This window comes from Chiloscyllium plagiosum, unplaced genomic scaffold, assembly GCF_037043375.1.
Source record: "Chiloscyllium plagiosum isolate Xiang-an unplaced genomic scaffold, Cpla_swu_hap1 HiC_scaffold_7, whole genome shotgun sequence".
In the NCBI taxonomy this organism is placed as follows: Eukaryota; Metazoa; Chordata; class Chondrichthyes; order Orectolobiformes; family Hemiscylliidae; genus Chiloscyllium; species Chiloscyllium plagiosum.
The window spans coordinates 65,308,817-65,330,197 of record NW_028270145.1 but is presented as its reverse complement, the minus strand read 5'-3'; the positions used below and the strand labels follow the sequence as shown (position 1 = coordinate 65,330,197).

The following is a 21,381-nucleotide window of genomic DNA, read 5'->3' as shown; positions in this document are numbered from 1 at the left end:
TAAATTTGTGGTCCCATTTTACAGCTGATCCTTGTATAGCCCATTCATGATGGCAGTATTGTTAATTTTAACGGTATGTATCCCTCTATTTATTCAGCTCCCAGCCTGGATTTTGCACGATTAAAGTAAATTTTCTGCCCTTTTCCCCTTGCGTCTGAGTTATTGATGGAGCTGCCAATCTCCATTCATTTTGTAGTTGAATTCCCATCAGCACAAATGTGGCCATCTGTCAGCCACACTGGCTTTCCTGTGCTTTTCTGTTCAGGTCCAATTGTCTTTTTGTCTCCGAGCACAGCAGTGACTGAACAGTTTCAGCTTCCACAGTCAGTCTTAAGTGTTGAAATGATACCAGGAACTGACTGACCAGCTGCTCCTTTCTTAATGCTATGCACGTTCAAAGCAGTAACTCACTTTTCTTTACAAAATGCTCACTGATTCTGTTTTTGGATTCTTCAGAATTGTTTCACTGTTAGTTTGTGGCAGACTTTATACTACAATGTCCACATATTCACCATGTTAGAATACAATGCCTGAGGGTTGAGGGTTGGTGTAGAATGCTGCTTCCATACTGTTTATTTTTGTGCAAGTCCAAGAACTGTTCGGTAGTCTGTGTTGGCGAATTGATCATGTCTGAGCAGAAAAGGCACATCTTGCATATCAAGACGAGGTGTATCACATCTCTAATGATGTATAGGTTACATTAACTCATATTAATAAGAGTTGATATGCCCAAGAGATAGGTGAACACTTGTCTCCAATAGGAGATTCTGTGTATGCGTGTGTGTCAGAGTCCATTGAAGTTCCAGCCCATGTAAGTTTTGTGTCTGAGTGGGTGGTGCTTCATCACTGCTCATAGATTACCTCACGCAACAGTCAGTAACATGGGCCTCTCGAATCTGCTCATCTGCTGAAACTCTCAATCTTGTATTTGTTACTTCTAGACTTGACTAACCAAATACATTTCAACTAGCTTGATAAATCTAATATTCTGTAAACTTGGGATCATTCTAAACTCTTAACTTGCATCATGTCTGTACCTCAGTTGACTTCTTATTCAGAGGCTTACATGGCTACACAGGAAGTCAATGTCTTGATATTACAACTCTTATCCTTTTTTTCAAAAACTAAACAATGGGCTGGGGCCTACAAAAATGTAACAATGATGCCTTTCAACAACTAAAGACATGAACAATTAATATTGATATGGTCCATGGACAGCTTTAGGTTTCAAAATTTACACATGGCCTGGGAATCTGTGAATCTCCATCACCTAGAGCATGCAATAGCTGTATACAACTCTCTGTATCTCTGATTCTCAGTGGAAAGGGAGAGGCTTCCCATGTAAGGAGCCCTCCACTGAGCCACAGGTCTCAACGCTCACTTACTGGTAGATGCAACCATTCACCTTAGGCTCACCTAGCCTTTTGTGATAAGCCTAGAGGACACTGGGGCTACAGCAGAAGCAGTCATCCCTGTATATGTGCAGCTGAGTTCTGCTGTTGACAACCTTGATGTAGGGATCATCATAGATTTCAAAACCCACCTTCACTCCTTTTAATATTAAAACCAGTAACCTGGCATAGATCTCTCGGCAGAACAAGGAATGAGGTCACAGCCTAGGTGGCTACTTTCTTCTTTCCTTTGTGGCAGCCACAGATGACATGATGTGGTGGGGAGAGTGTGATGTCTTTTACAGGGCGGACCCGGCATATTCTTTCTTAAAACATCTTCCTCTTCCGCTCCTACAATAGGCAACCATTGTCCAGCAAAACCAGCACCTACTTGTTTATTGCTTTTTTAAAAGTAAAGCAAAATAATTATGTTACTGTATTTGTTGTAGTTGAGATGTTAACATTACTATAAACCGACCGACTCCCACAGCTACCTAGTCTACATCTCCTCCCACTCTGCCCCCTGTCAAAACGCCATCCCATATTCCCAATTCCTTCGTCTCCGCCGCATCTGCTCCCAGGAGGACCAGTTTCAATATCGAACAACCCAGATGGCCTCCTTCTTCAAAGACCGCAATTTCCCCTCAGACGTGATCGACGATGCTGTCCACCGCATCTCCTCCACTTCCCGCTCCTCCGCCCTTGAGCCCCGCCCCTCCAATTGCCACCAGGACAGAACCCCACTGGTCCTCACCTACCACCCCACCAACCTCCATATACATCGTATCATCCGTCGTCATTTCTGCCACCTCCAAACGGACCCCACCACCAGGGATATATTTCCCTCCCCTCCCCTATCAGCGTTCCGAAAAGTCCACTCCCTCCGTGACTCCCTCGTCAGGTCCACACCCCCCACCAACCCAACCTCCACTCCCGGCACCTTCCCCTGCAACCGCAAGAAAAGCAAAACTTGCGTTTACACCTCCCCCCGACTTCCCTCCAAGGCCCCAAGGGATCCTTCCATATCCGCCACAAATTCACCTGCACCTCCACACACATCATTTACTGCATCCGCTGCACCCGATGTGGCCTCCTCTATATCGAGGAGACAGGCCGCCTACTTGCGGAACGTTTCAGAGAACACCTCTGGGACACCCGGACCAACCAACCCAACCACCCCGTGGCTCAACACTTCAACTCCCCCTCCCACTCCACCAAGGACATGCAGGTCCTTGGACTCCTCCATCAACACGACGGCTGGAGGAAGAGCGCCTCATCTTCCGCCTAGGAACCCTCCAACCACCAGGGATGAACTCAGATTTCTCCAGTTTCCTCATTTCCCCTACCCCCACCTTGTCTCAGTCCCAACCCTCGAACTCAGCACTACCTTCCTAACCTGCAATCTTCTTCCTGACCTCTCCGCCCCCCCACCCCCACTTGGCCTATCACCCTCACCTTAACCTCCTTCCACCTATCGCATTTCCAAAGCCCCTCCCCTAAGTCCCTCCTCCCTACCTTTTATCTTAGCCTGCTGGACACACTTTCCTCATTCCTGAAGAAGGGCTCATGCCCGAAACGTCGATTCTCCTGCTCCTTGGATGTTGCTTGACCTGCTGCGCTTTTCCAGCAACACATTTTCAGCATTTTAATTCCATGCCTGTTTCAAGACATTTGAATTTTCTTCTCTCCTGACTCAGTTGTATGTCCCAAGCGCATTTCCTCCCCTTTCCAAACACCAGCAGCAATAGCAGCAGCAGGGCCAGTACAGGCTTATGAGTTGGTTTTCATCGAGCCTCTCAGCAGCTTAGAATACCTCTTGAGGCTGGCATCTGAATGGGCAGCACAGTGGCTCAATGGTTAACACTGTTGCCTCACAGCACCAGGGACTCTTGTTCAATTCCATTGTTGAATGGCTATGCAAACTCTGCACAGGTATTCTCCCTTTGTCTACATGAGTTTTCTCTGGATGCTGCAGTTTCCTCCCACAGGCCAAAAATGTCAGGTTGGGTGGCTATTCGGAGAGTCAGTGTAGGCTGACTAGCTTGCTTCCATATTGTAGGAATTCTTTGATTCTATCAATTTAGCCCTTTTAAATTCTCTGGATGCTTGACTCTTGCCATCACATCATTTGTGCATATTGAAAGTGAAGATATAACATATTCTAATGATGTAATATGTCTATACCAAATCCAGCAAGATCATCCTTTCTGGTGTGGAAATATAGGTTGTGTCCCTTGATCCAAAATATGGAGTTCAGCTCTTTTATCCATTGTTTTCTTCCGTCTATAGAAGCTATACAGAGTTCATGAACCATAACTGCAGGAAGTAGCTTTGAATTCAAATACACAATCTTCACATGCTTTTCAGTCATTAATGCTAGTGTGGCAAATTGATGGCTGATAGTGGCTTCGCACCCTCCCAGATGTATGGCGTAGATGAGTAGGCTAAGGCTCCATGTCTCTTTGAGAAAGTATAGAGAGAAGGCATGAGAGTGAGGGAATACAAAGAGAGGGGGAAGGGTGGTAGATGGTGAGGTGGTGAAGTGGTTCACTTGATAGTTGGGGTAGGGGCAGGGTGCAGGGTATTATTTGTAGTATGGTTGCTCAGGAAGATAAGTAGTTTTCTTCTGAAGTTTCCAAGTAAGCAGGTTGAAACCTTCTGAAGTCACTGCCTCCTAACTCCAATTTTGGAGACTTTTAAGAAGTGTTTCAGATTCTGGGTAATTGCTCATTAGCAGTTTAAATATCTGATGCAATTCCATTATCCATGCACTTAGAATTTTGAGGGAATCTAATTATATCTCATGGTCATTCAGACCATCTGAGACTGGGAGGTCTGAGCATAATCTTCAAGGAGGTACCCAACAGCTATTACTTCTATATTGGTACTCCAACTAAGTACCACAGGAGATCCAATTAGAGGGACCTATGTTCTAGAGCATTGGCAGCCCCAGCAGAAGAGGTGGCCTCTACTGAAGCAGATAATGGACCTCAAAATGTTGCCTTCTAAAAACTTAAAAATAAGCAATAGCTACAGTACAGTTTGTTCATGGCCACTGGTGTGGTGACACATTCCTGGAACTCAATAATCGAGGAATTGAGAGAAACCATCAATAACCCCTCCTGCTTTTAGAAATTACTTCCAGGTACCTGCAAGACTTAGGTCTTGGCAAGAGATTGATTCAACATTGGAAAGATTCCTATCAGGAACTTAATTCTGACTGATCACATATGCAGTTTTGTTGACTACTTGCTGCTACTGCGTCAGTCCCACCTAGAGTAATACAGCTCAGGTGTGGGGAACATATTCTTTTCAAGTATTTTTTCTAATGTCACCTGTTATGATAGCTCATGGTATTATTTGACTCCTTGGATTCATGTATGGATGAATCTATATAGCAGAATTTTAGTTTTTCACTTCAATGGAGATTGGATTTTGTTTCAAAAGATGGTCAAAGATATTTTGAATACAATTCAAAACAGCATTTCCCAGAAGTCACGTGATTTTATGTAAATGACCACCAAGCCACCTGGAGCAATAATCATTCCATTGTTGCTGTTTTGAGTTTTAGGGCCACCACACACAGAGTGCGAAGTATCCCATGTGAGCAAAGGGGCGAGACTTGGAAGAGCAGAGCTGCTATTAGTAGACTCCAAGGAGAGAGGTCTGGAAAAGCCCTGAGTTGCTTACATGACAGTGTCAAAGAACAGTGAAATTCACAGAGAGGTCACAGCACAGAAACAAATAAGTGGATATTTTAAGTGTGGCCTACAAAAAGTCTGCAGTCGTGAATAGAGTGGGTTCTTTCTTGATTGTATGTTTTTTTGAGATATGTCTCTTGATTAAACTGAAAATATAAGCCATGACTGGGAGTAGTATTTTGTAGAGGAGTAAGACTCTGTTATTTTCTGGGTCTGTAGATTGTACAGGATCAAAAATGGCCTTTAGTAGAGTGATATGCTCTTCTTGTCGGATTTGGGAGTTTAAGGAGAGTTTATGGGTTACTGCGAATTGTATCTGCAATAAATGCCATTGGTTGCGAATCCTATCATACCAAATGGATCAGTTGGAGAGACAGTTAGAGACAATGAAGAATTTACAAGAGCAAGGGGATGTGAGAGATGGCAGTTATAGGAAGGGGGAAAAGTCGCAGATGCAGTCACATAGATGGATTAACTCCAGGAAAGGTAAGAGAGGTAGGCAGTTATTGCAGGAGTCTTCTGTGGCTATCCCCATTTCAAACAAGTATACTGTTTTGGAAAATGTAGGGGCTGATGAATTCTCAGGGGAACGTAGCATGAACAGCCAAGTTTCTGGTATTGAGACTGGCTCTAATGCAATGAGGGGTATGTTGGGTTCCAAGAGATCAATTGTGTTAGGGGACTCTAGTCCGAGGTACAGACAGACTTTTCTGTAGACAGACGTTTCTGTGACCAGCCGCAGAAAATCAGAATGGTGTGTTGCTTTCCCGGTGCCAGGATCAAGGATGTCTCGGAGAGAGTGCAGAACGTTGTCAAAGGGGAGAGGGGCCAGCAGGAGGTCATTGTCCACATTGGAACCATTGACATAGGAAGGGAAAAGGTTGGGATTCTGAAGGGAGATTACAGAGAGTTGGGCAGGAATTTAAAAAGGAGGTCCTTGAAAGTAGTAATATCTGGATTACTCCTGGTGCTATGAGCTGGTGAGGGCAGGAATGGGAGGATAGAGCAGATGAATGCATGGCTGAGGTGCTGATGTATGAGAAAAGGATTCACATTTATGGATCATTGGAATCTCTTTTGGGTAGAAGTGACCTGTACAAGAAGGATGGATTGCACCTAATTTGAAAGGCGACTAATATACTGGCAGGGAGACTTGCGAGAGCTACTCAGAGGCTTTAAACAAGTAAGGTAGGGGGTGGGACCCAGGGAGATAGTGAGGAAAGAAATCAATCTGTGACTGGTACAGTTGAGAACAGAAGCGAGTCAAACAGTCAGGGCAGGCAGAGACAAAGCAGAGAACAAGGTCGGCCTGATAAATTAAACTGCATTTATTTCAATGCAAGAGGCCTAACAGGGAAGGCCGATGAACTCAGAGCATGGTTAGGAACATGGGACTGGGATATCATAGCAATTACAGAAGCATAGCTCAGGGATGGACAGGACTATCAACATAATGTTCCAGGATACAAATGCGACAGAAAAGATAGAAAGGGAGGCAAGAGAGGTGAGGAAGTGGCATTTTTGGTAAGGGATAGCATTACAGCTGTGCTGAGGGAGGATATTCCCGGAAATACATCCAGGGAAGTTATTTGGGTGGAACTGAGAAATAAGAAAGGGATGATCACTTTATGGAGATTGTATTATAGACTCCCTAATAGTCAGAGGGAAATTGAGAAACAAATTTGTAAAGAGATCTCAGCTATCTGTAAGAATAATAGGGTGGTTATGGTAGGGGATTTTAACTTTCCAAACATAGACTGGGACTGCCATAGTGTTAAGGGTTCAGATGGAGAGGAATTTGTTAAGTGTGTATAAGACAATTTTCTGATTCAGTATGTGGATGTACCTATGAGAGAAGATGCAAAACTTGACCTACTCTTGGGAAAAAAGGCAGGGCAGGTGACTGAAGGTGTCAGTGGGGGACCACTTTGGGGCCAGCGACTATAATTCGATTAGATTTAAAACTGAGATGGAAAAGGATAGACCAGATCTAAAAGTTGAAGTTCTAAATTGGAGAAAAGTTAATTTTGACGGTATTAGGCAAGAACTTGCAAAAGCTGATTGGGGGCAGATGTTCGGAGGTAAAGGGATGGCTGGAAAATGGGAAACCTTCAGAAATGAGATAATGAGAGTCCAGAGATACTATATTCCTGTTAGGGTGAAAGGAAAGGCTGGTAAGTATAGGGAATGCTGGATGACTAAAGAAATTGAGGGTTTGGTGAAGAAAAAGAAGGAAGCATACATCAGACATAGACAGGATATAGAGTCATAGAAATGTACAGCATGGAAACAGACCCTTCGGTCCAGCCCGTCCATGCCGACCAGATCTCCCAACCCAATCTAGTCCCACCTGCCAGCACCTGGCTGATATCCCTCCAACCCCTTCCTATTCATATACCCATCCAAATGTCTCTTAAATGTTGCAATTGTACCAGCCTCCACCACATCCTCTGGCAGCTCATTCCATACTCGTACTACCCTCTGTGTGAAAATGTTGCCCCTTAGCTCTCCCCTCTCACCTTAAACCTATGCCCTCTAGTTCTGAATTCCCCGACCCCAGGGAAAAGACTTTGTCTATGCCCCTCATAATTTTGTTGACCTCTATAAGGTCACCCCTCAGCCTCCGACACTCCAAGGAAAATATCCCCAGCTTGTTCAGCCTCTCCCTATGGCTCAGATCCTCCAACCCTGGCAACATCCTTGTAAATCTTTTCTGAACCCTTTCATGTTTCACAACATCTTTCCGATAGGAAGAAGACCAGAATTGCACGCAATATTCCAACAGTGGCCTAACCAATGTCCTGTAAAACCGCAACATGACCTCCCAACTCCTGTACTCAATACTTTGACCAATAAGTGAATCCTTAGAAGAGTATAAATGCAATAAGAGTATACTTAAGAGGGAAGTCAGGAGGGCAAAACGGGGACATGAGATAGCTGGCAAATAGAATTAAGGAGAATCCAGAGGGTTTTTACAAATACATTAGGGACAGAAGTGTAACTAGGGAGAGAATAGGGCCCCTCAAAGATCAGCAAGGCGGTCTTTGTGTGGAGCCGCAGGAGATGGAGGAGATACTCAACGAATAATTTGTGGAAAAGGACATGGAAGATATAGAGTGTAGGGAAATAGATGGTGACATCTTGAAAAATGTCAATATGATAGAGGAGGAAGTGCTGGATGTCTTGAAACGCACAGAAGTGGATGAATCCCCAGGACCTGATCAGCTGTTCCCTGAAACTGTGTGGGAAGCTAGGGGAAGTGATTGCTGGGCCTCTTGCTGAGATATTTGTATCATCGATAGTCACAGGTGAGGTACCGGAAGATTGGAGATTGGCAAACATGGTGCCACTGTTTAAGAAGGGTGGTAAGGACAAGCCAGGGAACTGTAGACCAGTGAGCCTAATGTCAGTGGTGGGCAAGTTGTTGGAGGGAATCCTGAGGGACAGGATGTACATGTATTTGGAAAGGCAAGGACTGATTAGGGATAGTCAGCATGGCTTTGTGCATAGGAAATCATGTCTCACAAACTTGATTGAGTTTTTTGAAGAAGTAACAAAGAGGATTGACGAGGGCAGCGCGGTAGATGTGATCTATATGGACTTTAGTAAGGCATTTGACAATGTTTCCCATGGGAGACTGGTTAGCAAGGTTAGATCTCACGGAATTCAGGGAGAACCAACTGTTTGAATTCAGAACTGGCTGAAAGATTGAAGACAGTGGATAGTGGTGGAGGGTTGTTTTTCAGACTGGGGGCCTGTGACCAGTGGAGTGCCATAAGGATCGGTGCTGGGTCCAATACTTTTCATCGTTTATATAATGATTTGGATGTGAGCATAAGAGGTATAGTTTGTAAGTTTGGAGGTGTAGTGGACAGCGAAGAAGGTTACCTCCGATTATAACGGGTTCTTGATCAGATGGGCTGAGAAGTGGCAGATGGCATTTAATTCAGATAAATGTACGGTGCTGCATTTTGGGAACGCAAATCTTAGCAGTGTTAGAAACAAAATTCAATAAAATTTAGATGGAGACCACCAAAACTGGAAACAAGACAATTTATTACGGACTTGCAAGTACGGGCTACAACTGCACAAAGCGATTGAGCAAATTAGAACTTAGGTTAGTGTACAGTTATACCCTTTGAGCTGAGTGAGGTCATCTCTCCAGACTCCTTATTACCCAATCTCTCTTACTGTGCCAGGCCACTGCCCAGCTGTGCTCCACCCTTATTACTTCCCCCTTCCCCAGGTTGGCAACCTTCCTTTCTGTAAGTGCTGACACATACATTTATTTTGTCGACAGTACATCTAGATTTTGTATCAATTCTGCTGGTACATTCCATCCTCGGACATTTCATTAACTTGTATCATTTTGTGTAGCTCAAGCATTTCAGTTATCTCAGCTTTTTGCTGAAAGCATAATTATACAAAAAAAAACTTTTTGTTATAGTAATTACACACCGAAGTTAGTATTTAATTAACCACAATTATACACTGAAAAGTCCCTAAATACCTGCATGGTTAATAGTTCTCTTGCTGTACCCCTTTTCTGTATGCTTTTTCTATATCTGCAAAAACAACACTTTACCCCATTTCTAACAGCAGGACTTATTCACTGAATGGTAAGGTCCTGGGAAGTGTTGCTGAACAAAGAGATCTTGGGGTGCAGGTTCATAGCTCCTTGAAAGTGGAGTCGCAGGTAGATAGGATAGTGAAGAAAACGTTTGGTAGGCTTTCCTTTATTGGTCAATGTATTGAGTACAGGAATTGGGAGGTCATGTTGTGGCTTACAGGACATTGATTGGACCACTGATGGAATATTGCAAGTTCAGGTCTCCTTGCTATCAGAAAGATGTTGTAAACTTGAAAGAGTTCAGAAAAGATTTGCAAGGATGTTGGTAGGGTTGGAGGATTTGAGCTATCAGGAGAGGCTGAACAGGCTGGGGCTGTTTTTGCTGGAGCATCGGAGACTGAGGGTTGACTTTACAGAGGTTTATATAATCATGAGGGGTATGGATAGGATAAATAGACAAAGTCTTTTCCCTGGGGTTGGGGAGTCCAGAACTAGATGGCATAGTTTTAGGATGAGAGGGGAAAGATATAAAAGAGACCCAAGAGGCAACTATGCAGAGGGTGGTATGTGTATGGAATGAGCTACCAGAGGATGTGGTGGAGGCTGGTACAATTGCAACATTTAAAAGGCATTTGGATGGGTATATGAATAGAGGAAGGGGTTGGACCAAAGGGTCTGTTTCCGTGCTGTACATCTCTATGACTCTATGACTCTATGACTCTGAGAAGACGACCAGAAGAAAGCTCCAGAAGCAGACAGCTCTGGGATATCAGACAAGAAGATTATCCCACAAGACTGCTGAAGACATCAATTTAGGGAACCAAATTAAGAATTATTGAGCTAAGTTAGCAAATTGTCTTAAAAGATCGCTGGGAGAATTGTAGAAATTAATTAAAAAAAAAGAATCTAATGAATGTGTAGCAATTTGCTATACGGAAACCAATTTAGATGTGCCAGCTGAGCAAGAAGCTTTAGCATGGTGGTGACTGTCAGCTGAATTCGAGTACTGCCTGTAAGGGTATTCCTGGGATGAATGGGATTAATCATTTCCTTCTGATATTATAGTGAGATTGTTCTACTTTTGTATCATAAACATTTATATTCTTTTTGTTTAAGTTACATTGTGTACACATTTCCAGTGATTGACCTACTTGTAAATAAAAATAAAACTTCAGTCTTTAAGGTAAGTTTCACTCTCGGATCTGACTTGTCTAGTCAGCTGGAATCATCTACCATGACTCCACAAGGCTAAAATTCTACTCCGTGTCAATTTTGGCTCAGTAACTGTACTCTTGCTTGAAACAGATGTTTGTGATTTTGAGCCCCATTCCCGAACATTGAGCTCATAATCTCACTACAGATCAATACAATACTGAGGAGTGTCTGCACTGTTGAAGAAACTGGCTTTCAGATAAGATATTCATCTTTCTCCAGTAAACAAATGTAAAAAACAATCCTCAGGATGTTGTTTCAAGAAGAGTATGGAAGTTTGCCTGATGTCTTTGCCAAAATCTATACCTTAAGCAATATTATTAAAACTGACTATGCTCACAAGTTCATTTGATGTCTGTGACATATGTGTGCAAATTGATTGCTGCATTATTTTGTTGCATTACAACAGTATCAATCATGTACACTGAGATGTCCTGATATTAACATAGGAGCTTCATTCAATGCAATTCATTCTTTCGAAACTATATTTCATATGACCACTTGCATATTATACAAAATACTGTTTATTTGGCAAAACTATGTCACGGGGTTTAATCAAATCCCTGTAAATGTCCTGAGTTTGTAGGAACACTCTGAGAAGTTGGTTATCAGCTTTGTATGCTAATTTCCCACTATCTTTGAAGGTCTCAGACCATGCTAATAGAATATGCAAGAACTCTTTGACCTTGGGTCTGCTAGTTCCAAGTGAGACTGATTCCCAAAGAATGTCTGCCAGAGATGGGCTTGCACTAGCATGCATGTAGAACTGGACCACTTCCTCAGTCTCCCAAATCAGAATAACTGAGTGCAGGTGTGCTAAATGGACAGTTTCAAGCCTTGAAAGAGGTGACAGTGACAAATGAAACAAGGCTCCTTTTAAACTGTTGGACTACACTTCAAATTCTTAATGACAAAATTGATGTGAAACAGCATTATGCAAACTGCAATTGATTTGTAAAATCTTTTTAAAAAATGCCTCCCTACACCTGGTAAATAGCTTCTGGAAACCTGATTCTTTTGAGTGAATGCTCACCTCAGATATTCAAGTTGGTGTCATGTGAATCACCTAACAAATTAAGTATTCTTCAAATGAGACCAGTTTAGTTTTTAAAATAAAACCTTTCTGCCTGTAAGAATTCTTTGTAAGAAAATACATGATAGCAATAATATCACCTGGAAGGTGCAATACAGAGTGCCATCCACTACAACTCTTCTGTTTCTTGTTTCTATGCAGTTTCATGATCCACAGAAGTCTTGTTCTGGTCATACCACCTTTATGTAGAAAACTGGAAGTAAATAAGGATATTGCCCTTCATATTGAGCTCGCTGTAGGTTCATTTGCTTTCATGTTGGACAGTTGAATCTTTAATGTTCCGGCTTCCCACGTTGGTGGAAAAACTAACAGAACTTTAACTAATGTTGTACATTTGATAGGTATTTGAAATGAAGAATAAAATAATAACAGTTTATTCAAATAAATTCTCATTCTATTTTGCAGAAGTTCATACTGTACTTGGAAACTCACGTGGGATGCCGTGTGCTCTTCCATTTAAATATAATAATAAGTGGTACCATGAATGTACTAATGAAGGGAGAGAAGATAAACTCTTTTGGTGTGCAACCACCAGCAATTACGATGTTGATGAAACATGGGGATTTTGTCCAAATTTGGGTAAGAGTTTAAGCCAGCTGTGTACCATTACTAGTTTAAAATTTCTAACTCCAGCAATTAGTGGTTTCCATTCTGTTTTTTTTTACAGATCCCGGGTGTGATCTGCTTTGGGAAAAAGATCCTTTTTCACCAACATGCTACCAGTATAATCTTCTGGCTCTTCATTCTTGGAATGAGGCCCATGCTTCATGTCAGGCACAAGGAGGAGACTTGCTGTCTATCAGAGATCCTAAGGAGCAGGAGTACATCGTCAGTGAGTTTTTATAAATAAGGACTGCCCTTATTTTTAAGCCTGAGGCAACTGCAAATTTATCACAGTCACCCATTTTATAAAATTTATAAAATTGATTTTGATTTATGTGGACAAAGCATAAACTTGATGTAAAGTTCCAGCACCAGACTAGCTGTCACTCGCCTCAAATGAAATCAAATTTATAGCAGCAGCTTAAAAAAAATTAATGCTAGTGTTGATATAAAAATGTACATTGATAAAACAGATTTTCATATTCAAATGACCACAATTTTATCATGCTAACATTTAATATGAATGCTGCAGAATTAACTAATTCTTTGTGTATCTCCTGGATGAGCATGTTACACTATCTAATATGCTTTTCTCCCAAAAGTAGCATGATTTTGGATTGTCAATGAAAATATTTATTTCTGATAAATATCACCATCATGGGAGCCTTGCAGATAATTTTGAATGAACAAAGGTGGCTCAAATGACTCACCTCATTCATTTCAACAGCATTTATAGGACAGTGAATGTCTGTTTAATGCTGTTATTCAATTTAGAAAATCTAACTAAAGTTTGAAAGCACCACGATATCACAAGTGTTTGTTGACACTTGGACTTGGAAAGATATAAAGTAGATAAGTTCCTCATTCGTTCTTACTTTATTGAATTTTGGAATCAAACAATGGCTGATTGAAGCAGACTGGAATGAAAAACAAAAGGGAGCAAAGAAAAATAGATCCAATGAGGATGAGATGGATTCTGACACCTTATCATTTAGCTATGTGGAATGGATGGAACATTAGCATGAAGGTGAGTGACAGGAGTGGTAAGTATGGAACACAGATTGCTGCACTGGTGATGGAACAAATAACCTAATGGATTTCAAAAAGGAAAGAAGTTTTTGTGAACACATATGATTCATCCACATACTGTATTGTGGTGCTGTGGCTGGCGCATTTATAATCCACAGGATGCACTATAGCGTGTAAATAAGACTTCTATTTTTGGCGGTATCTGAAACATCACCTCAAGGACAAGGTCAGCAGATGCATGGGAACACCATCACCTCAAAGTTGCACACCTTTCTGGCTGGTGTATGCTGAATAAAAAAACCTAGAATTCCCTCCTTATTGGATTAGCTTCACCATATGGACTTCAGTGGTTAAAGAGGAAGGTCCCATTCTGTATGGGACAACTGGAGATGTACAATAATTACCAACCTTGACAGCAAACGTCACAAGCTTAATTATTTTAAAACCTACAATTTTGTTTTTTAAGCCACAGTCATTTATAAAGTCATTGGATCATGAATTGCTTTGCTGCATGATGCATTTTGGAAATGGTGCACACATTTATTTTCCAAAATGACATCACCTATATGAAATAAATTTGTGACAAATTTGGCTGCTTTTGACATGGTGACACTGGTAGGATTTCTAGCCATGGGGATATCATGGTTGAATAAATGACAACCAGTGGCAGTGAGGGGTGAAAAGTCAAGTGGCACATAGTTTGACTAAAGGTTTTTACTCTATCATACACTGAAAGAATATTCACACTAAATATTGTTGTTCCAATTTGGAGATGTTTCATTGAGATTGGTAGTAATAAAATGTTGCACTTCAGCCATATGTCAGTTGTATTGGTTGATGAAAATTTCAGCACATAAAGTAGTCTCAGGTTTGCAGATTTAAATGAAAAACAAAAAAAACTTTACTTACATAGCCACATTGGATAGATTTCCCTGAAATAGTATAAGAGCTAAAAATCACTTAAGCTACTCCACTGGGCAATTAAGTGGAATTAATAATTTACTTTTATAATGTGGGCACCTGTTATAATTCTTCTCCTGCAATTTTCTTCCAGGAAACATAATTTGGTTGAGTTTACTAATGGGATATGTGAAAACAAAAGAAGTGTTAATCCACTAATATGACACAATACTGCATTCACTTAAAATGAAACAGAACTGCAAATGCTGAAAATCTGAAACTAAAACAGAAATGGCTGGAGAAATTAGCAGAATTGACAGTATTTGTAGAGAGAAAACAAATTAATAATTAGTCTAGTGACCTTTCTTCAGACCTGCAAACTTTCTGCTGTAATTTCTGTTTTTTAAAGCATTAATTTAGCTTGTTGCATATTTTTGCTTGCTTAATTTGTGTTTCTTTATACTATTAAATCTGGCACTGAAGAGATAGATATCTTAAAATCTACTTGTGTGAAATTTCATATTGCTGCAAACATTTGTTACAGAACGTTTACAAAATGTTGGAATTCTGGCATGGATCGGCCTTAATCATTTGGATGAAGTTGCTGGGTGGCAGTGGTCAGATGGAGAACCTTTGAGCTTTGTGAATTGGGACACAGGTATTTGGAAAGCTCTTTTGACTGGTGTTAGCATTAAGTGTTCGAGTTCCCCACAACTCTTATTCAATTTTAACAAATTGATACATTCTTGATTGGGTTTTAGATTGATTTGTTCCGTAACTACAATCTGCAATCATGAAGGATTTTGGAGGGAAGGTGCTAAAATCCATAATCGCATCACCACCACCACGTGTGCATGCATGCACAGACATATCCTCACATATGCGCACACATGCATGCACAATACACAGACACATGCAGGTGCATACCTCCATTTTAAATTGAATTTCTCAGTAATCAAATTATGGACAGTGTTTGCTTTAGATATTGGGATGGCACAGTGGCTCAGTGGTTAGTACTGCTGCCTCACAGCACCAGGGACCCAGGTCTGATTCCACCCTCGGGTGTTCTCCCTGTTTCTGCGTAGATTACCTGTGGCTGCTTCGATTTCCTCCCACAGTCCAAAGATGTGCAGGTTAGGTGGATTGGCCATACTAAATTGCTCATAATGTCCAGGGTTGTGCAGGTGAGAAGCATTAGCTGTGGGAAAATGCAAGGGTAGGGTAGGGGATGGGTTTGAGTTGATGTTGTTTGGAGGGTCGGTTGACATAATGTGACAACCCCACCCTTGGCTTTTGTGAACTGTAACAAACAGCTTCCATCCAATCTCTCTATTTCGTCAGACTGCACAAATGGTCTAAAACTGAAATGCCTTTAATATCAAAAACAGTAGGAAGCAATGTGAAGAGCATTCCCTAATTTGAACCTGCCCAAACTTTTCAATATTATGTTCTACAGATCAGCCTCAGGGCTCATTACTGGGAACGTTCCATTGTGGGTCACTAAGTTCTAAGTTTGATTACCGTTGGAGTAGTGCTGTGTGTGAGACAGCTCTGCCTTACATTTGTGAAAAAGTGATCAACTCTACAAAAAAAGTGGAACCCTTTGGTAAGTTAGGATTTTTATGAATTATCTTCTCATTTCTATTACTAGTTTGTAGAAAGTATCATTACAGAACGTTAGAAAGAATGTCATGGCCTTCAAACATTTAATTCAGTGCATGTGTGAATTTACAGAACGAATACTGTTAATGTTTGACCTCTCAAGGTCTTCATAATCATGGCTAATCCTTCCCTAATCGACTGTTTGTGTGTATGCACTACTAAGAGAACGTGCTAATCAGTCCAGAAATAGGAATTTCTGCAATGACTGCAGTTTTTATTTATCATAAATTTCAAATGCAAAGATAAATTATATCTTTGACATGGTTGCCCTGGCTGGGACCAGCCATTGCAGGACAACAGAATTTCAACTTATGATCTTCCTGCTCCGTCAGCTTTGTGTGAAACTGCATAGTCCACTGAGCCTGCAAGTCATAAACAAAACGAAAGCTGAAAAATCAGTCAATGCATTTGCTATTTTTAATGTTCATTCTTGGCATGTGTGTGAGGAAATACTTGCATACCAATTCTGGTTGTTTTATGGACATTTCAAAGACGGGAGACTTTTGTAAGCCACACTTCTCTCCCAGTTGGTATTTTACCACAGTATAGCAGGTTTATTGATTTTTTTTTACTAATGTGAATGCACAAATTGCTACATTAATGGAATTCACTTGGGTAATTTGTTACAATGGGATATGTAATTTGTACTATCTATTTCTACCAATTAATCCTACAGTATGCTATTATCTTGAAGGAGGTTTGAGAGGGGTTTTAAAAAGAAATTCAAACTTCTAGTTATTAACTGAAAGAATAATTCCACAATATTTCACATTTTAAATGAAACAATTTAAATAGAATCGAACAAAGTTGTGTATCATAACAATTTCTCTCGTAAACCCTTATTGCTTAAGCCACTGTTCTATTTCATTACCAACCAAGATTTCCTCTATATGTTTCTATGACCATGCAGTTTCCTTCACTATGCCCAAGTCAAAACCCAAATGGACCAAAACTTAGGTATTCACTTTAATTTGCTTCTGTTTCCCAGTCTGGTACTCACACCTCCGGAGCTCCCTCTTTTTGTGAGGATCACACTGCTGATCATTTCATAAAATTTACAAAGAAGATCCATCCATTCTTTTCTTTTGTAGCTAGCTTTTGCATTCCAAGCATGGATCCATTTGTAATGCTTGCTCAGTGAGTCCAGCTGAGGGTACCTGAACTCTAATGACCTCTTCACTGCTTGTTCTGGATGCCAATGTGTGCTGCCTCTTTACCTTCCAAGCTGATTTACTTTCCACAAGCAAGTATTCAGATAAACGCAAACTCATTTTGCCCATCTGGTTCACTAATCTCCTTTTCAGGAAGGAAATCTGACATCCTTACCTAGTCTGGCCTACATGTCATGCCCACAACAATGTGGTTGACTCTTAACTACCCTCTGGGCAATTAGACGTGGGCAATAAATGCTGGCCCTGACCAGTGACACCCGCATCCTGTAAATGAAAAAAGAAAAGTTGTAGATCCATATTGGCTTATTTTTATGGGCCAGAGGCTTTTCCGTTAAGAGTTTTTCTTGGAGACTTGTTCTGGAGCTAATAAAAATACAATCGTTAACATTGCAGACCCATTCCTACTAAGCTGTGTTACAGTTCCGTACATTGTGATCAGTGTCGGCATGCCAATTGTGGCGTTGATTTACGATTCCACATTTAGAGGCCTGTACAGCCAGGAAGAACATCAGAGCTGATCAGGAGGTGCTTGAATGTTGCCTATCTCGCTTACATTGACTTTGGAGAAGGTAACAGAATAGTTTTGCTAAATCCAGTCACATGATCGTAGTGGCTGTCTTTGTTGGGCTGATCATTGTGTTTTAAAAAGTCTCTAAACGTTTATATGTTAACAATGGTTTTTACTCTTTGTGACATAATTAACTTTAAATCCCAACTGAAAAGTATCTGGATGCTTTAAAAAGTTAAATAAAACAAAGAACTGTGAATGCTGGAAATCTGAAAGAAAAACAGAATTGCTGAGCGTTACTGGACTCCACCAGACCTGCTGAATTTCTCCAGCCATTTCTGTTTCTGTTTTAAGGATTTCTTTGTTTACCCATTGCTTTCCAACATTTATTTGAATTAGATCCATTTGAATAAATTAAGCTCTTCATGGAGCTAACTATAGACATCTCTCCTCAATCATGACTGAAAAAGACATTACCCATTCTTTAGTGTTTTTTACACTTCTGACTGATCTTAAGTCAGCACAGGATATCTTTGAATTACATTTAGTTCAGATTTTCCTGAAAAAAGGCACATTTTGTCTTGCACTCTTTAAGACATTTTTGCAAGAATGGGAATGCAAAAGAAAAACTAACATGTATACTGCATGAAAGGAGAGTGTTGTCTGGTTAGCAGTGGACCTGATCTGTAGAGGCATTGCCATAGAGAATAAACACGTTAATTCTGATTTGACTGATGACATCAAAGCTTTGTTTGAATTTTCAACCTGGCAGGTTAATTCTGCCTGAGAAATGATCCAGCAAATGACTGACATATATGTTGGGGACACCTGTGTTGTGCATGCGCATGTCTTTTTTCTGGGCCCTGTTTATTCATGTAATTTCCAAGTGCACCACACTGAGTCCAGTTTGATAATCTTGAATTGGTTGTCGGCATAATTGCTTGCACATTCCGGATGTTCAAAGTTTGAAGGCATGCCTGGTACATAGGAAGGTGATTGTGATTGTTGGAAGTCAGCATCTGCAGTCCTCACTTTCTCCTAATTGTTGGAGGTCAATCATCAGTTACAGAACATCTTTGCTATAGTACCTCAGGGTAGTGTCATAGGCCCAAACAAGTTCACCTGCTTCATAAATGACCTTCCCTTCATCATAGGGTCAGAAGTGGGAATGTTCACTGATAATTATGCAATGTTCAGCACCATTCAACACCTCCAGATACTAAAGCAGTCCATGCTCACATGCAACAAGATCTAGACAATATCCAGGCTAGGGCTGACGAGAGGCAAGTAACGTGTGTAACACAAATGTGAGGCAGTGACAATCTCCAATAAGAGGCAATCTAATCACTGACCTTTTGACATTCAATGTTGTTATCATTACTGAATCCCCTGCCATCAGCATCCTTGGGGTCACCATTGACTAGAAACTCAACTGGAATCTTCATACAAACACACTGGCTACAGGAGCAGGTCAGAGGCTAGGAATTCTGCAGTGAGTAATTCACCTCCTGACTCCCCAGAGCCTGTCCACCATCTAGGATGCACAAGTCAGGAGTGTGATGGAATTCTCCCCACTTGCACGGATGGGTTCAGCTCCATCAACACTCAAGAAGCTTGACGCCATCTAGGACAAAGCAACCTGCTTGATTGGCACTACGTCCACTCACTTGACTACCAACGCTCAGCAGCAGCAGTGTGTACTATTTGCAAGATGCACTGCAGAAATTCCCCACAGATCCTTCGACAGCATCTTCCAAACCCACAACCACTTCCATCTAGAACAAAGGTAGCAGATACATGGGAACATCACCGTCCTGACTTGGAAATATCTCACCGTTCCTTCACTGTTGGGGGTTAAATTCCTGGATTTCTCTCCCTAGGCGCATTGTGGATCTACCTACAGCACGGATGCTACAGTGGTTAAGGAAAGTTATCAAGGGCAGCAGGGGGCATCAATACATGCTGGCCAGACAGTAATTCCCAGGTCCCACAAATGAGTATACAAAAGTTGACCAATTGCAGAACGACATCTAATGTTAGACAATGTGTTGTGAGAGTTTTGCAAGCATGGGCTAGTTAGATATAGTAAGTAACCTGTTTGTTGCAAACAGCCAAAAGAACATGCTGTTGATACAACAGACCAGTGCATTCTCCATGGCAAAGCCTTGACTAATGAGTGTTTGCTTGCTAACAAATCAGCGCTTTCCTCTCACAGTATGGTAAGTAATGTTGGCTTTCCGTGAAATTTGTATTCTTGTGTATTGTCCTTATGAATGCAGGGAAGAAACCTCAACAAAAGTGTGCCTTCCTTCAGTAATACTCAAGTTTAGTTCCCAAATGGCTACCTTTGAGGTTTTGCTTTACCTGCCTTTTCCCCACAGTTTTTGCTAGTCTTTCCATTGAGAAATTACATTGCAACTAAATGTTTTATATTCTGAAAACGTATGAATCACGCTGTGAATATGTAACATGTAATTTCAAGCCCAAAGTATTCGATTGACATTTATTACTCGACCGTGGCTAAATGCTGGAGCTCTTCCTTATGAGTCTGAAGTTTACGCATTTAAATCCCACTTCAGAAATGTGACCACAATATCTTCAAAAACATTACAGTGTAGTTCTGAGGGAGCACTGTACCCTTGGAGGTGCCAATTTTTACATGAGATTGTAAACTGAGCCCTCATCTTTCTTTAGGTGAACAGTGCAATGAAATCTTTCACATTTCAAAGAAAAGCATAGCAGTTCTCTTCCAGTGTCCTGGCTAATGCTTCAACCAAAACCTAAAGTCTGAATATTCTTACACAATTTATTGCCACAGTTCCACAGTTACAACATTGACAACACACCACTAAGTGCTTAGCTAGTTGTAAAATACTTTTGGAATTCAGTTGATTGTAATGCTTTTCTTTTGCTCTTGTTATCAATATCAGAATTCTGGCAGTATAGGACCACATACTGCGAATCTGGCTGGCTTTCCTACAATGGATTTTGCTACAAAATGCATAAAGAAGATTTGAGCTGGAAAGATGCCCTGATGTCATGCCGCCTAAATGGAAGTGAACTTATTAGTATTCACTCATTAGCAGATGTGGCTGTTCTGATCAACCAGTTTAAAAATGGTGAGTATATAGTCATTGGATAAAATTTAATATAGCCCAGGAGAGTTGGAACTACAGTAAAAAAGTTTTACTAATATTGAGTGGGAGGCTGCGTATCAGAACTCAGGGCTTAGTTATATGGGCCACAGCTAAATGCTGGATACTATTAAGATTATTCTTCTGTCCAAAATGAATGACCTCTTACTGTAACGTTTCAATAGCTTAATGGCAGTGCTAATGGTTCCACAATAAGATGATCAAAATATCTTAAAAAGATCATTTATGTCAAATTAGTATGCCTCAAATTGGAGTTAAACAATGCATTACACACTTAACCTGTCCAAGGTGATTGAAGACTATCAGATCCTGGACCATTCCAAGGTAGGAGAAAGTGAGGTCTGCAGATGCTGGAGATCAGAGCTGAAAATGTGTTGTGGAAAAG

The 21,381-nt window shown here is 41.0% G+C and overlaps 1 protein-coding gene across 2 annotated transcripts in view; it reads left to right on the top strand.

The window, feature by feature from the left end:
• pla2r1 (phospholipase A2 receptor 1) overlaps positions 1-21,381 on the top strand; it is a 162,452-nt gene that overhangs the window by 47,516 nt on the left and 93,555 nt on the right. For both annotated transcript variants that reach the window (XM_087989096.1, XM_043693844.2), the window contains exons 3-7: positions 12,373-12,546; positions 12,635-12,799; positions 15,044-15,157; positions 15,956-16,105; positions 20,772-20,960. In XM_087989096.1, the coding sequence (XP_087845222.1) occupies positions 12,373-12,546; positions 12,635-12,799; positions 15,044-15,157; positions 15,956-16,105; positions 20,772-20,960 (792 nt within the window). The remainder of the gene's footprint in view (positions 1-12,372; positions 12,547-12,634; positions 12,800-15,043; positions 15,158-15,955; positions 16,106-20,771; positions 20,961-21,381) is intronic.